The following is a 15,625-nucleotide window of genomic DNA, read 5'->3' on the forward strand; positions in this document are numbered from 1 at the left end:
CAGAAGCGTCGGGAAGGAGAGCACCGTCCTGTGAGTCCTCAGGGTGGGCCCTTCGGCCTGCCGCCGCACCCTGCTCCTGCTTGGTGGCTCCTCCAGTTCACTTGCTTCCTCTCACTACCCTCCTTTCCCCTTTCCCCTCTTCCTCCTCTCTGATTTTTATTTATTTTGCTTTCCCAGGCTGCTCTGGGCAGGCAGGGCAGGAGCCTGCACACCTGCACTCCACCCTGGGTGCCAGCTATACCCGTCCCCATTAAGTGCTTGCCTCTGCTGTGTTCCGGGTGGCTTCCCGCCCTCCCCTGGGGCGGGGGACCTGGAACCTGGGCTGGCGCCTGCAGAAATCTGAAACCTTGCTGGTCTGCTGAGTGCCAGTCCTCCTTTGTTTAATCATTGCCCCTCCTGCCCAGGAAGTCTGGTGGCATAGGGCTCCCCAGCTGGGTCAATTGTGTCACTGGAGGGGAAAGAGTAGACTGGCTTCTTCCTGGGTGTCCCGGGGCCTCTGAGGGGGGTGGGGATATTAGCCACCTCGGCCTTCCAAGTTGACCTTTCAAATAATTTCCCCTCTCCCCACCTAAAAACTGGCTTAAAAAACATATCCTGTATGTTCTTCTTTTTTCTTGTTTTCACGTGGTGAGCCTGTCTGGTTTCATTTTCCCACCCCGTTTGGACAAGCCTGACAGTCTCAAAGGTCCCATCCCCAGGACATGCGTCCATGCCCACTGCCACCACACACCATGAGGTTAGGCAGGGTTGCCTCTCTGTCCTCTCCCTAATTCCCTGTGGGGCTGGGTGGCTCAGGCAATGGCACCCACAGATAAACTGGCAAAAGAAGTGCTGGGGCTGTGGAACAAAGAGGCACAACCAGACAAGCACCCTGGCTCCTGACTGCTAGTCTTTCTGTGGCCTGAGGCGTCCATGGAGACTGCCGTTCTCAGGTCCTTTTGGAAGGGGGTTTTGGGATCCATGCTGATATAAAGCAAAGAAGTCCGGGATGAAGTCCTGGCTCCCTCGGGTGCAAAATGCTAACAACAATAATCGCAGTGCCAGCCCACCTCCCCTCAGAGGGTTGCTGTGAGGGTCAAATGAGAAAGTGTATCTGTAAGTTGTGAAGCATAATATTAAAGACATTAGACAACTGTGTGAAGATTAAGTGGGATAGTGCACATGACAAACCAAAACAGTTCTTTGAAAGCTATGACTAGTTAGTTCTCCAGTGGTTTTACTATTAACCACTGCCGTGATTAAGTCCTATATGGCAATAAGACACAGACCAGGCCCTCAAGGGGAACTGGGGGAAAGATAGGTAAATATTTACAATGTCAAGTGGGATTAGACTGATAGAGAATGTAAAAGGAAGCAGCCCTAAGCACCTGGCGTGGTAAAGACAGTGTCAGGAAGCTTGAGCTTGGTTGCAGAAAGTAGACAAGGGAGGCGTGAAGACTTCAGAGAGAGACAGCTCAACGCATGCATGGAAGAACTGGGGGCCAGAACAGAAGGGGTTTGGCCTCCCTGGACTTCAGGCAAGAGGGGAAAGGTCTTGAAGGGCTCTGAAAGTGATACTAAGAAGTCTTGACTTCACTGTCTGTTGGATCTAAAGCAGAGAGCAGCCTGGTTGAATCGGCACTTCAGAAAACTTACTTCGGAAGTTTGGAAGAAGACTCATTTGGAAGAAGAATGGGTGGGAGACTGGCTAGGAGTTGCTGTTCAGGCAAGGGGGTTCAATGAAGGTAGGGCCAAGGGCACAGGGAAGAGGGGCCGCTTTTAGGAGTTAACTAGGATTAACCAGGTGGAGAAGGAAATGGCAACCCACTCCAGTGTTCTTGCCTGGAGAATCCCAGGGACGGGGGAGCCTGGTGGGCTGCCGTCTATGGGGTCGCACAGAGTCGGACACGACTGAAGCGACTTAGCAGCAGCAGCAGGATTAACCAGGAGTTGGGCTGCACAGGGCTTAGCGACTGCTAGGCTAAGAGAGGACAGAGAAGGATAAGGAGTCTCCCCTTGAGTGACTGGGTGGACACTGTCCTCAGTCACCAAGACCAAGGATGCAGGAGGAAGTGGAGAGGGGAGGAGTTCCTTTCTGGACTGAAGGTGGGTGCAGGGGTGTCAGACAGTGAAATGTATATGTAGGTGTATACACACACTGTAAGAGCTGACTGGGAACAGAGAGAGCTGACAGAGAGTGGATGGATGCTGGCAAATGAGGTTCCTGAGGAGGGAAATTTAGGGACCCAGAAAGCAAGGGAAGCAGGGGGAAATGTCCCATAGCAGGGAAATGTAGGGCCAATGCTGGAGTAGGGGGCTTTGAGTATCCCCCCACTCCCTATGAGAAGCCCTTCCCTGCTCCTTCCATTTATCTTCTCCCATCTGTGTTTTTCTTCCTCCAAAGACTTGTACTTGTCTTACTAAAATCAAGGTCATCACTGGCAATCTCACCCTCTTACTTACTTCCCAAACTTCTCCATGAATCTTCCCAAATTTTCTTCTACTGCTTTTATTTACAATTCACCTTGGACCAGACATGGAGAAAGAAATGGCAACCCACTCCAGTAGTCCTGCTTGGGAAATCCCATGGACACAGAAGCCTGACGGGCTACAGTCCACGGGGTCGCAGAGTCCAATACGACTGAGAGACTAACACTTTCACTTTGGACCAGACAGATCTCACTCAAGACAGTATCTTCACGAGAAAACGAATACCAACATGTCATACCAAGAGTGGGTTCTGTCTGCATACGATGTCCAGAAAGTGACTCTTCAGGATAAAAGAGAGGGCTCAGGTGCCAAGCAGAGTTCTAGTCTGGAGAGTTCTCTTAGGTGACCTATAGTCTTGGGACTCTGATGTTCCTTCCTGCAGGGACACAGGCCTCCTCCCTCCTCCTAGAGGCTCTATCAGCCCACCTCTCCCACCTGGCTTCCCCGTCACAGCACAGTACTCGCCAGGGAATGCCCCATTGCCCAAGAGCTACCAAAGGCCCACATGGCACAAGGCCCTGACAGTTCATTGGCCTCCATATTTCCTCTCAGTCAAGCATCACTGCCAAGAAAAACCTGAGGGCAAGTGAGAAAACCAGTTGTGATCTGCCCAGTAAGCAGGTGGCAGTGCAGCAGCCTCCCCGCCTTCAGTGTCTCCTGGAGTCTTGAGGATGGAAGGGGAAGCAGACACGCCAGGACCAGTTTCCTGACACTCCAGGCCGTCCAGCTGTTCTGTGCGGAGCATCCTGGGAGCCAGAGGCAGCCACCATGGCAGAAGGTACGCAAAGCCCACGGGGCTGCTGGAGCTCAGGGCCGAGGGAAAGAGAGAGACTGCAGGAAGTCAAGGGAAGGGTGGATTCAGAGGGAGGAACAAGTAAGTCAAGAATGGTGGCAGAAAGAAGAGAAGTTCCAGAAACAGCAGAATTCATCGGGAGCCTGAGAACCAGCAGACCAGGTGGAGGCTGGCAGGTGAAAAGCTAAACAGCTGAGCACCAGCATGCCTGCTTCCACATTCCCGTGGGCCAGGGCAGGGCCAGGGATTAGGGGGTCAGGGTTCCTACCCTCTCTGCCAGAGCTGATCTGGACACTGAACAAGTTACTTCTCTAGTTCCCAGTCCCCGTGCCGGACCAATGAGGGGACTTGGACCAGATCATCTTAAAACTGTCTTCTAGCTCTAGGATTCTCTGAATCTTCACTCTTCTACCTCCACCCCAGAGTGTCTGTGACTCATGTTCTCAACACTACCCTTCTCTCTGCATCAACTCCCTCTCTCCGGAAAAAGCTGCTGCAAAGGTTAAATGGTTGGTCAAAAACATGTATAAAAGTGAAAAGTGGAAATCACTCAGTCATGTCTGACTCTTTGCGACCCCATCGACTATACAGTTCATGGAATTCTCCAGGCCAGACTATTGGGGTGGGTAGCCTTTCTCTTCTTCAGGGGATCTTCCCAACTCAGGGATCAAACCCAGGTCTCCCGCATTGCAGGCAGATTCTTTACCAGCTAAGCCACAAGGGAAACCCAAGAATACTGGAGTGGGTAGCCTATCCCTTCTCCAGGGAAATCTTCCTGAGCCAGGACTCGAACCAGAGTCTCCTGCATTGCAGGTGGATTCTTTACCAGCTGAGCTAATGAGGGAAGCGCCAAAACCATCTAAAAAATGAGCGAAAAGCTCTACAAATGTAATAGCTTCCTCTTCATTTACTATTTTTATGTTTAAAATTTTAGTTTTAAATTTTTATAAATTTTAATTATACAAAAAATACTGTATAATGAACACACAGTTTGAGTAAAATAAAGCAATAATTACAGATAAACCTATAGTCCCCTGACTACCACTCGAACCTAGCCCCATTTCTAGAGAAACCACTGTTACTAGTCTTCTGTCTACACACTCATATTCATGTATATATGCTCAATGTAGTGCATAGGATTAGCTTGTATGGCTTCTTCTTCTTCTTCTTGGCATAGCCATGGTACCATCATATTGCACATATTTTTCTACAGCTAGATATTTTTTACTCACTCAACAGTATCTCTTGGACCTCTATCCACACTTCTGAGTGCCAAAAGATTTACGCCAGTATTTTCCACTTTGTATAGTATTTCCATAGTATGGCTGTAAGTAATTTATTTACCCAATCTTCTATTGGTGGGTATTTAGGTTGTCCCCATTTTTCAATTACACAAGCAATGCTGCAGTGTACTTTCTCATCTGTGCCTCTCTGTGCTCCTGTGAGAGGTTTTACTCTAGGATAGATCCTGAGATCAATTACTTTAAAAGCTTTTCCGATAATTTCCCTTCTAAGACTCCCTGATCATTTCACCCAATTCTCCCCTCTCATCAAAGAGAATAAAAATGTCCAGTATTAAATGTACCTCCTATTTGGATATCTGATGTTTGGGCTGAAGAATAATCCCTGTGCTATAAGCAGATATTAACCTGACCCACGACGCATCCGGAGGATGAGATCTGCCCTGTGTTGGCTGTCAGGAAGATGCTGCCACAGCTGTTGAGTAGTTTGGGTCACATGTCCAACCTGAATCAGGGCCAGTTAGCAATCCCTGTCTAGGCAATTGGTTTCTAAAAAGGGTGAGCTTCTTTTTTCTGGAAAAAGCTCAGTTGCTTTACCAGGGGGCAGTGTGTCAGATGAAGGCCAGCAGTAGGTGGCAGCTGTTGGGTAATGGTGAGAGCACCGGACGTGGGTCAGTTACCCTAAGTTTGACCTTGGGTAAGATATTTAGCCTATTTACATCTTGGTTTTCTCATTTTCAAGCGTGGATGACACTGACATTTCATCCCCTCAATGCTGTGGCGAGTATTCCATGAAGTTACTGGCCTAGAGTGCCTAGAACATGGCCTAGCACATGTAATCAGGCCCTCAACAGGTAGTAGTTGAATCTGAAATACAAAATAAGTTCAGGGGATTATATAAAAAAACAGAGAACTCTATTAAACCTAGTAAACACTGGAGTATCTACAATGTGCCAGTCTTTATGCTTACATTTCTTTTATAATAACAATAAAACAACAACTAGTTTATAAGAAAGGTACACACTTTAAATATAATCAGAAGAACTTAAATAAGTTTGAGAAGATAAAGTTTAGTATTTATTAGGGTATTTTGGTACAGTCAATTTGATTCATATTTGTTTTATAATAGCCTTCATTTCAGTTCAGTTCAGTCGCTCAGTCATGTCTGACACTTTGCGACCCCATGAATCGCAGCATGCTAGGCCTCCCTGTCCTGTCCATCACCAACTCCCGGAGTTCACTCAAACTCACGTCCATCAAGCTGGTGATGCCATCCAGCCATCTCATCCTCTGTCGTCCCCGTCTCCTCCTGCTCCCAATCCCTCCCAGCATCAGAGTCTTTTCCAGTGAGTCAACTCTTCGCATGAGGTGGCCAAAGTATTGGAGTTTCAGCTTTAACATCAGTCCTTACAATGAACACCCAGGACTGATCTCCTGTAGAATAGACTGGTTGGATCTCCTTGCCTTACTGAGGTATAATCCAGATACCATAAAGCTCAACATTTAAAGTGTATAATTTATTGGTTTTTTTATACTAAATTCACAAAGTTTTACAAGCATCACCACTAACTAGTTCCAAAACATTTTAATCACCTCAAAAATGAAACCCCATCAGTTCAGTTCAGTTCAGTCGCGCTCAGTCGTGTCCGACTCTTTGCGATCCCATGAATCACAGCACGCCAGGCCTCCCTGTCCATCACCAACCCTCGGAGTTCACTCAAATTCATGTCCATCGAGTTGGTGATGCCATCCATCCATCTCATTCTCTGTTGTCCCCTTCTTCTCCGTCCCCAATCCCTCCCAGCATCAGAGTCTTTTCCAGTGAGTCACCTCTTTGCACGAGGTGGCCAAAGTATTGGAGTTTCAGCCTCAGCATCAGTCCTTCCAATGATTATTCTCCCCTACGTCCAGCCCCTAGCAAACTCTAACTTACTTCTGTTTCTATGGATTTGTCTATTCTGTATACTTCCTATAAATTGAATCATACAAATGTGGGCTTTTGTGTCTAGTCTAGCTTCTTTCACTTAGCATAGTATTTTCAACTTTTATCCATGTTATAGTACGTTCACCCTTCCTTTTATATGATTGAATAATATTCCATTGTGTGGCTATACACACTTCATTAATCTGTTAAGCAGATGATGGACATTTGGACTGTTTACAGTTTTAGGGCTATTATGAATAAAGCTGCAATCAACATTCATGTACAGGTTTTATGTGAACATACATTTTTCATATCTTGGGTATATATCTAGGAATTGTCAGGTCATATAATAACTCAACATTTAACATTTTAAGAACTATTTTCCAAAGTTGGAGCACCATCTTACAATCCTACCAGCAACATATGAGGGTTTCAATTTCTCCACATCCCCACCACCAACACTGTTTTTCTTATTATAGCTATCCTAATGGATGTGAAGTGCTATCTCATTTGCATTTCTCTAATGATTCGTTCTGTTGAGCATCTTTTCATGTGCCTTTTGGCCTTCTGTGTATCTTTTTTAGAGAAATGCTTACACCAGTTGCCCATTTTTCATTTGAGTTATTTTTTGTTGTTGTTGAGTTATGCAAATTCTTTATAATGAAGGAACATTCTGAGTTGTAGCTCTTGTAGGACCAAAATACACAGGTAGAGCTTTGCTTGGGGACAGACTAGCTGGAGGACAGGGCCTGTGCTGGGAAGGGTGACAGGTGAGAATGTACGCATAAGTTAAGGCCAGGTCTGCTGGGTCATGAGTGTCACATTAAGAGTGCGTCTTTTGGATGGCAGCCTGGGGAGTATCTCAGGACTTTTAAAGCAAATAGACAACGGAATGATCAAATTGTCTTGAGGGGAGATAATCTGGTGATGTGTTAAGGGGCAGGTGACATGGAGAAACAGGATGCAGACCTGATGGAGGCTGTTGTAGTCACTAGTAGTGAGGTGAGGAGGTTGGAATTGTGTTCATGTGGAAAGGGACAGAGGAACACCACCGATATTTTAAAGGAAGGAGTGAAGGGAGTTATGACACATGAATGGATAGAGACTGAGACGATGTCAACTGTGATTTAAGGGCTATGAACCAGGTGCTTGGGGACTGAGGTCAAACAGGGCCAAACATGCAGGAGTCAGAAGTGGAGCCCTCTGGGGGAGGCACACTTGGAGAACGCTGAGCTCAGTCTGTGTTTTAACGGAAGCTGCAAAAGGCTGGGAGTGGGCCTTTCTGAGACTGTCCTCAGCTCTCAGCTCCCAGCTCCCAAGTCACTGGGCACAAAGCGTTAGTGGTAGTAACAGAGCTAGCAAATTACTTCAAACATAGCAGCTAACCAGGGGCAGCTACAATTAACCTGGGGCAGCTACTCCAGGGACTTGCTCTCAGAGCTGGAGACTGGTACAGGGACAAGGGAAACTGTGAATTCCAAGAAAGAAGATGCAAGAGTGAAGCTGGAGACATGCTAGACTGAAGGGAGCAGTCAGATTTGGCCAGGCCTACAAGAGGAGTCAAAGAGGGGCAGAAAACTCTGTGCCTCCTTATGGGAGAAAGGGACAGAAGGTCACAGGAGCAGGGAAGGTGGGGGAAAGAAGTAAGGGAGAGGCACTTGCATGCATGGAGCCTCATTTAGCGTTCGTCGCTCAGTTGTGTCCGACTCTCTGCAATCCCATGGACTGCAGCCCACCAGGCTCCTCTGTCCCTGGGATTTTCCAGCCAAGAACACTAGAGTGGGTTGCCATTTCCTTCTCCAGGGGATCTTCCCGATCCAGGGATTGAACCCCGGTGTCCTGCATTGTAAGAGGATTCTTCACTGTCTGAGCCACAAGAGAAGTCCATTTTACCCTCACACAAACCCTGAAAGGCTCGTATCAGAGATTCGATTTTACCTACTTGGAAACTGAGCTCAGAGAGGTTCAGTTTCTTTTCCAAGTTTGCACGGCTACTAAGTGGTGGACGAGACTGGACCAGAACCCACATCCCTGCCCTTTGGTTTGCCCTTGCTGTCCCATCACAGGGCTGGAGGTGGCCCTCACCGACCTCCAGAGCTCCTGGAACAACGCGCGGCACCATACAGAGGAAATCAGCTCCAACCGCCTCCTTGTTCGCCGGGGCCAGGCCTTCAGCATCACCCTGTACTTCAGGAACCGGGCCTTCCAGCCAGGCCTGGACAACATCATCTTTGTGACTGAGACCGGTGAGGACTCTGGCTGGCTTGCGGGGGTCATGTGCGTGTGTGTCTGTTGGGGGCGATTATCGGGGGTTGGGAGGTCACTGCAGAGTTCCCCAGCTCTGCTTCCCTCTTAGGACCGCTGCCAGATCTGCCCAAGGGGACCCGAGCCGTGTTCAGCCTGGCAGGTCACCGTGGCCCCAGCCCCTGGATCGCCTCACTGCAGACCATCGGGGCCAATTCCCTGGAGGTGAGCCTGTGTGCCCCTCCTGTGGCAGCTGTGGGTCGGTACCTCTTGAAGGTTCACATCAAATCCCCACAGGGGCCTGTCACAGCCTACCAGCTCGGGGAGTTCATCCTGCTCTTCAATCCCTGGTGCCCAGGTAAGGCGGGATGCCCTCACCTCTGCCCCTGTCAGTGCCATAGACAGCGAGGCTCAAGCGTTTCCAGACCCCTTCTCCATAGCCACCGCAAACCTCCCCAATCCCATGCACTCAGCATCCACTCCCAACCGCCAACAAGCAGGGCAGAGAAGCCTTGTTATTTGTTTACTTACTCAGAATTTTAAAATAATGAACCAAGTCATCTTTACTTTAAAAGAAAACTATTATAATCAACTATTGACCACTATTAACGTTTACCTTCATCATACATTCTAAAGTTAACTGGAGCTTTTCCATTATAAGAGTAATAAGTACATTTCATTGAAAATTTGTAAAATGAAGTACAGGGTAAAATGAAGAAAGGAAGGTAAGTAGGGAGGGAGCGAGGGAGGAACCCCTAGGCTCCAGTTTGCTCATTTCCATAGAGGATTAGTTGAGTGTAGCAGAAAAAGCATGCACTCAATATGGGCTCTGTGTCCAAATTTCGCTCTACTTATGTGTAGTTTGAACAAGTTACTTATTCAGTTCAGTTCAGTTCAGTCCCTCAGTCTTGTCCGACTCTTTGCGACCCCATGAATCACAGCACGCCAGGCCTCCCTGTCCAACACCAACTCCCAGAGTTCACTCAAACTCATGTCCATCGAGTCGGTGATGCCATCCAGCCATCTCATTCTCTGTCGTCCCCGTCTCCTCCTGCTGCCAATCCCTCCCAGCATCAGAGTCTTTTCCAGTGAGTCAACTTGTTGCATGAGGTGGTCAAAGTATTGGAGTTTCAGCTTTAGCATCAGTCCTTCCAATGAACACCCAAGATTGATCTCCTTTAGAATGGACTGGTTGGATCTCCTTGCAGTCCAAGGGACTCTCAAGAGTCTTCTCCAGCACCACAGTTCAAAAGCATCAATTCTTCGGCGATCAGCCTTCTTCACAGTCCAACTCTCACATCCATACATGACCACGGGAAAAACCATAGCCTTGACTAGACGGATCTTATTACCCTGAGCCTATTTCCTCAACCTTGAAATGGGGCTAGGATGTGAAGGTGCTTTGTAAGCCAAAAAATTCCACCAAAGTTTATTTTTACTTCTACCTGCTGTTCCTATTGACCCTTCGGCTGGTGTTGATGGGTGGTGGGTGTGGGTCTCCCCCTCACTCATGCGCCTCTTGGAGTCACCCAGCCCTCTCCCCAGAGCTCAGGTCCCGTGGGCCTGGGCCTTCTTGAGTGGGACTAGAGCAGGAAGGACAACGTGATTTTTCTGCCTTGTGTCCTCCCACTTTGATTCCCAGAGGATGCTGTTTACCTGGAGAGTGAACCCCAGAGGCAGGAATATGTCATGAATGATTATGGCTTCATCTATCAAGGGAACAAGAACTGGATCCGCCCCTGCCCCTGGAATTATGGACAAGTGAGTCTCAGCTATGCTCATGGCCCATTTAGGCTCTGGTCTCTTGGGGAGAGGGGAGCAGGAGCGGGTGGGAGGGTGCCCTTCATGCAAGATTCACCCAGAACTGCTGTCAAGTGGGAATTAAATGGCACCAAGAGGATATGAGATGTGATCCCAGGGAGCTAGGGGAGCAGCTGTAGAAAGGTGGAAAGTGTTGTTAGATGATCACATCTGATTTGGACAATAAGAATTAAAGGGGAAGGACAGCTGAAGGCACCCACCCAGGAATTCCACTAAGAGGGTGCAGATGCAGGTACAACAGTGACGATGGTCATGATCACTCCTGGATTTTTGTTTGTTAGCAGTGTTTCCAGTGCGGCCCCTGCTACCACACTTACTTCATCCTCATAACCCCAGGTGACAGGCTCTAGGATCCATTTTGTCACACTGGAGAAAATTTGTCCCCTGAACATCTCAGCCAGAACCAGGGCTGATGAGCGGCAGGGTGTCTTCCTCCCCACTGCCATTGCCTCTTCAGTTATTTGTTTTGATCATTTACCTTTTTCATTATAAAAATAGTACAGGGACCTCCCTGGTGGTCCAGTGGTTAGTTAAGACTCTACACTTTCACTGGAGGGGGTATGGGTTCAATCCCTGGTCAGGGAACTAAGACCCCACAATGTCATGTGGTACAGTAAAAAAAAAACAGCAATATATATTCTTTTCCTTTATAGATTATTACAAAATATTGAGTATAGTCCCCTGTGCTATATAGTAGGTCCTTGTTGGCTATTTTATATATAGTTGTATGTATATTTTAATCTCAAAATTCTAATTTGCAACTTAAAAGACAAGAGACTCTGAAAAAGAATATATATGTGTTTACAAACAAATATGAACTATTGTGCTATATACCTGAAACTAACACAACATCGCAAATCAACTATGTGGTGACAGCTTAGTCACTCAGTAGTGTCCAACTTCTTGCGACTCCATTGACTGTAGCCCACCAGGCTCCTCCGTCCATGGGATTCTCCAAGCAAGAATACTGGAGTGGGTTGCCATTTCCTTCTCCAGGGGATCTTCCCGACCCGGGGATCGATCCCATGGCTCCTGCATTGTGGGCAGACTCTTTACCCACTGAGCTATGAGGGAAGCTCAAATCAACCATACTTCAACAAAAAATAAAATTGGTATAAAAAATTTTAAAGTAACATATAATTGCTTAAAAAACGTTATAAAACATTACAAAAATGGGTGTCTAGAATATGAAAGTCTGTCTAGGCACGGTCACCAGCAAGGTGTGTGTTCTCTACATTTTGTTCTCTACACATATTCTAAAACATGTGATTTTGTTTGTAAAAACAGCATCGTCATAATTGCAAGGCTCTGTAACGCCTGAGTTACTGAAAGCCTGCCTCCCACTGAAAGCTCAGCCAACAGCAGGTACTCCAGGAAGCCCAGAGCCAGGCTGAGCCCTTGCACCAGAACACTCTGGGGGTCTGTGGGGAGCAACTCTGGCTGCTCAGAAGGGGTGGCAGCTGGAAAATTCTGTGGGGGGCTTGTGGTGCTTGTATCAGTTTGATACGGGTTCCTGTCCCAGACTTGCTCAAAGAGAACTCCAGCACAGGTGGCATCAGGTCCCACGTTGGCTCCCAGGGTGGCTATGGTCAAGGTGAGATATGAAAGCCTCAAATGGTCCCAACTGACATGCCCAACTCCTCACTCAGCATGGGCAGATGGGGATCCCAGAGGGCCCCTGGATAGGGATTGGCTGTCATCTCTGAGAAACAGAAGTGAGGAGATGCTGCTGAGTCCTGGGTTTTTCCTTTCTGTCTCTCTTCTTCAGTGAATGCACACTGAATATCTGCTCAGTGCCAAGCAAGGGGCTGGATGCTAGAAGCATGAAAATGAATAAAACGCTGCCCCTGAGCCCACAGTGAAGTGGGGACTCAGTCACATAAGTAGGTCACTGATTATGCAGTGGGATACACAAAGATTGAGTGCCAGGTGCAGGGTATTCTGGGAGCCTTGAAGAAGAGCACTTGATTGGGCACGAGGGTCGTGGGGAAGCTTCTTGGCAGAGGAGATGCTGGAACTGAGTTAGCCAAGTGAAGGGAAAGGGGGAACTATCCCAGGCAGAGGGAACCATGAGCAGACATAAAAGAGAGAAATGATTTAGCCTGCTACAGGCGTTACAAGGAATCTGATGTTGCTGGAGCAAAACAAAAGAAACAAACAAATAACCCACATACAGTGGTGAGGGTTATTGAGATATGAGGCTGAGAAGGTAGAAGCGGGGGCAGATTAGGGAGGGTCTCATGTGCTTTGAAGAGGTTAGAGCTTTGATCCTGCAGGCCATAGGACCCACTGAATATTTTAAAGCAGAAAAGTCAACCAATCAAACTGTCCCCTGGGGAAGATGGATCCGAGAAGCCTTCTAATTCTGTTTATGTATTCATTTACTCTCATTCAGCAAAGACACACAGAGTCCCTACTATGTGCTGGGCACAATGCCAGGTCTAGGGGGTAGAGCTGTGAGAAGAACTGGAGGGACATGGCATACAGTCAGGCCGGGAGGACAGACCCTGGCTATCTCGTAACTGAATCTAATGGGTAAGATATATAGCCAGGGCTATGGAGTGAAACGAGGCTCCGGCTCAGGGAAGCCTCAGAGGAAGTGGCATTCGTTCCAAGCCTGAAGGACAAAGAGTCAGCCTGTCTTGGTGAAAATTTTCCATAACTCGTATGCTGTTAGTCAATCCAAAGCTCCACTGAATCATGGGTGCTGTGACAAGTCCGTGCCATTGTCTCAGCACTAGCTGCCAATGACGAGCTGGGTCAGCAGGTAGAGATGGAAGTTGAGGCAACATGGCTTTAGCGAGAAACATCCCAGGGGCTCCGAGAGTGTGGATTAAGGGGAGAAGAAGGAGAAACAGATTTTTTTCAGCCAGTCAGACTCACTGGAAAAAACTCCAGGAATCTGACAGGCAGGAACTACAAACTAGGCAAGCTGTGACTCCAGAGCTTGGAAACCTTATAGGGTCATCCATGGCTGTGCTGCTGGACAGTTTCCTTCCAAATGGACTTGTATTCCACAAACACACTCCACTGGAGAACTGGGTGGGGTGGGTCATGTATTTCTTTTCATATCCACGTGTGCCTAGCCTGGGCATCTTACCTCTTTGCGTCTTCTCTCACAGTTTGAGGAGAATATCATAGACATCTGTCTGGAGCTGCTAGACAAGAGCCTGAACTTCCAGATTGACCCAGCCACGGACTGTGCCCTACGGGGCAGCCCCGTCTACATCAGCAGAGTGGTGTGTGCCATGGTGAGGTTGGGTCCAGGGAGGGAGGAAGCTCTGCAGGGGAGCCCCGCCCACTCATGGTTGCCCACTGCAGCCGGGGAATGAAGGGTCAGGAGGCAGAAGCCCTCTGGCAAAGCCATTCTTGATGAGACTGATGGAAGAATCTGGGTAACAGGTTTTCTCAACTGAGATCTGGAACGGCTGAGTATGACCATCACCTCCATTAATTACTGCATTTTGGGGAAAGACTAAATGAAGCTCTGGTTTGGGAAATAATCTTGTGTCTAAATTTCCTTACCTCTGAAGTGTGTTCAAAGGCTCTTAGAGCCAAACTCTGGCTTTGCAGGGATGGGGGGTGGAGGGGTCAAGAGGGTGGGTAGAAACAGAATAATAAAGTAATTAACAGTGGTGCACAAGTCAGAATAGCTGGCTTCCCACCCTCACCTTTCCCCAGAAGGTCTGGAAGATCCCAGCTAAAATAAGATCAAACCTTCCTGTATCTCAGGCCCAGGAGCCCAGAAGGCAACCCACTTGTTGAGGAAAAGGCTGCTTCTAATGCTTCTACTTATGGCTTCTCTGCAGATCAACAGCAATGATGACAGTGGGGTGCTCAATGGAAACTGGGGGGAGAATTACTCAGACGGCATCAACCCCACGGAGTGGATGGGCAGCGTGGCCATCCTGAAGCAGTGGCACGCCACGGGCTGCCAGCCAGTGCGCTATGGGCAGTGCTGGGTCTTTGCTGCTGTGATGTGCACAGGTAGGGAGTGGAAAGGGCCCCGTGGAAAGACAGCAAGGGCACTGGTTCACGTCTTAGCCCTCAGTGCCATTCCCGACCCAGAAGTCTCACACAGTTCCCACCGAGGGACATTTACAAGGAGGCAGAATGTCTCATCACTGACCTCAGGCTTCACATACCTTGGTTTATCTCAGAGGGTAGTTCTGAGGTGGACATCGTACACTTCTCAGGATGTGGTGCCCTTCCCTTCTGAACTTGGACAACCTAACAGTATCCTCCCTAAAGCCTGGCTGGGAATTGTCCAGGTCCACAATAGGAAAAAGGTGAAAGACCGAGTCATTAGAAAACTGATAAATTGGTTAGTGTCCTTTCTGAGCACAGAGAATGGGCTTGATGAAGGTGCATACACGGGAGGGAAATGTGCAACTAGGCATGGGGAGTGGACACGGGGCGAGAGCAAGATGGCAGCCGAAGTACAATGCCCTTGAATCTCGAGGTGTCACGTGTTCTGCGCACTTGGAGTCCTGACCAAGCCCGTAGTGGAAGGGGGGACAATAAGAGATCAGCTTTTCAGATAGGCAGTTAATATTACATTAGTAGAAGAAAAGTCTAAAAATATGTACTGGGAAAGAAAGCAAATGGAAACTGGTTTGCAGGTGGCGAGACGAGCAAGCAGAAGGAAGGGGAGGGTGAGTGTTAGGGAGGCAACACCTGCACATGAGTTACACACTGGAGGTGGCAGGGGAGACTTTCTGCTTCAGCCAGGCCCAAACTTGCTTCTGGCCCTTTCACTGCCCCAATGTCTAGGCCAGCTCTCAGCCTCCTGGCAGGCTATCTGTGTACCTAACTTGAGTCACAATCAGGAGGTTAATCCTGTTGGCTGGGGAAAGAGGCCAGGTATGACTTTTACTCACAAGGCTCTCTAGGCCAATCCAGGAAGGCCAGATCTGCCCACAGCTTGGTGTTTATTGAGGGCTCAGGCCTTTTGCGTAGAAATTCCCTGTATGCAAAGGCTGGTGAAGTCTGTGAGTGTGTGTGTGGTGTGTGTGTGCTGGACTAGGCTCCTTAAGGAAGCCTACAGAGCCCCAGGCTGCCAAGCAGCAGATGTCAGCCCACTGTTCACAGGGACATTAGCCCACAGGGGCATCGGGAAGTTTCTTGCCTTCA

General features: G+C 48.3%; 1 protein-coding gene across 1 annotated transcript in view; it reads left to right on the plus strand.

Annotated features, from left to right (window-relative positions):
* Positions 1-3,075: 3,075 nt before the first annotated feature.
* TGM5 (transglutaminase 5) overlaps positions 3,076-15,625 on the plus strand; it is a 33,491-nt gene continuing 20,941 nt past the window's right edge. Inside the window, 6 exon segments of the mRNA XM_055418327.2 lie at positions 3,076-3,247; positions 8,494-8,673; positions 8,784-9,029; positions 10,314-10,432; positions 13,615-13,743; positions 14,302-14,479. Of these exon segments, the coding sequence (XP_055274302.2) occupies positions 3,238-3,247; positions 8,494-8,673; positions 8,784-9,029; positions 10,314-10,432; positions 13,615-13,743; positions 14,302-14,479 (862 nt within the window). The 5' untranslated portion in view covers positions 3,076-3,237.

This window comes from Moschus berezovskii, chromosome 21 (genome assembly GCF_049115385.1).
Source record: "Moschus berezovskii isolate FMDL1 chromosome 21, NW_MosBer_1.0, whole genome shotgun sequence".
NCBI classification, from domain to species: Eukaryota; Metazoa; Chordata; class Mammalia; order Artiodactyla; family Moschidae; genus Moschus; species Moschus berezovskii.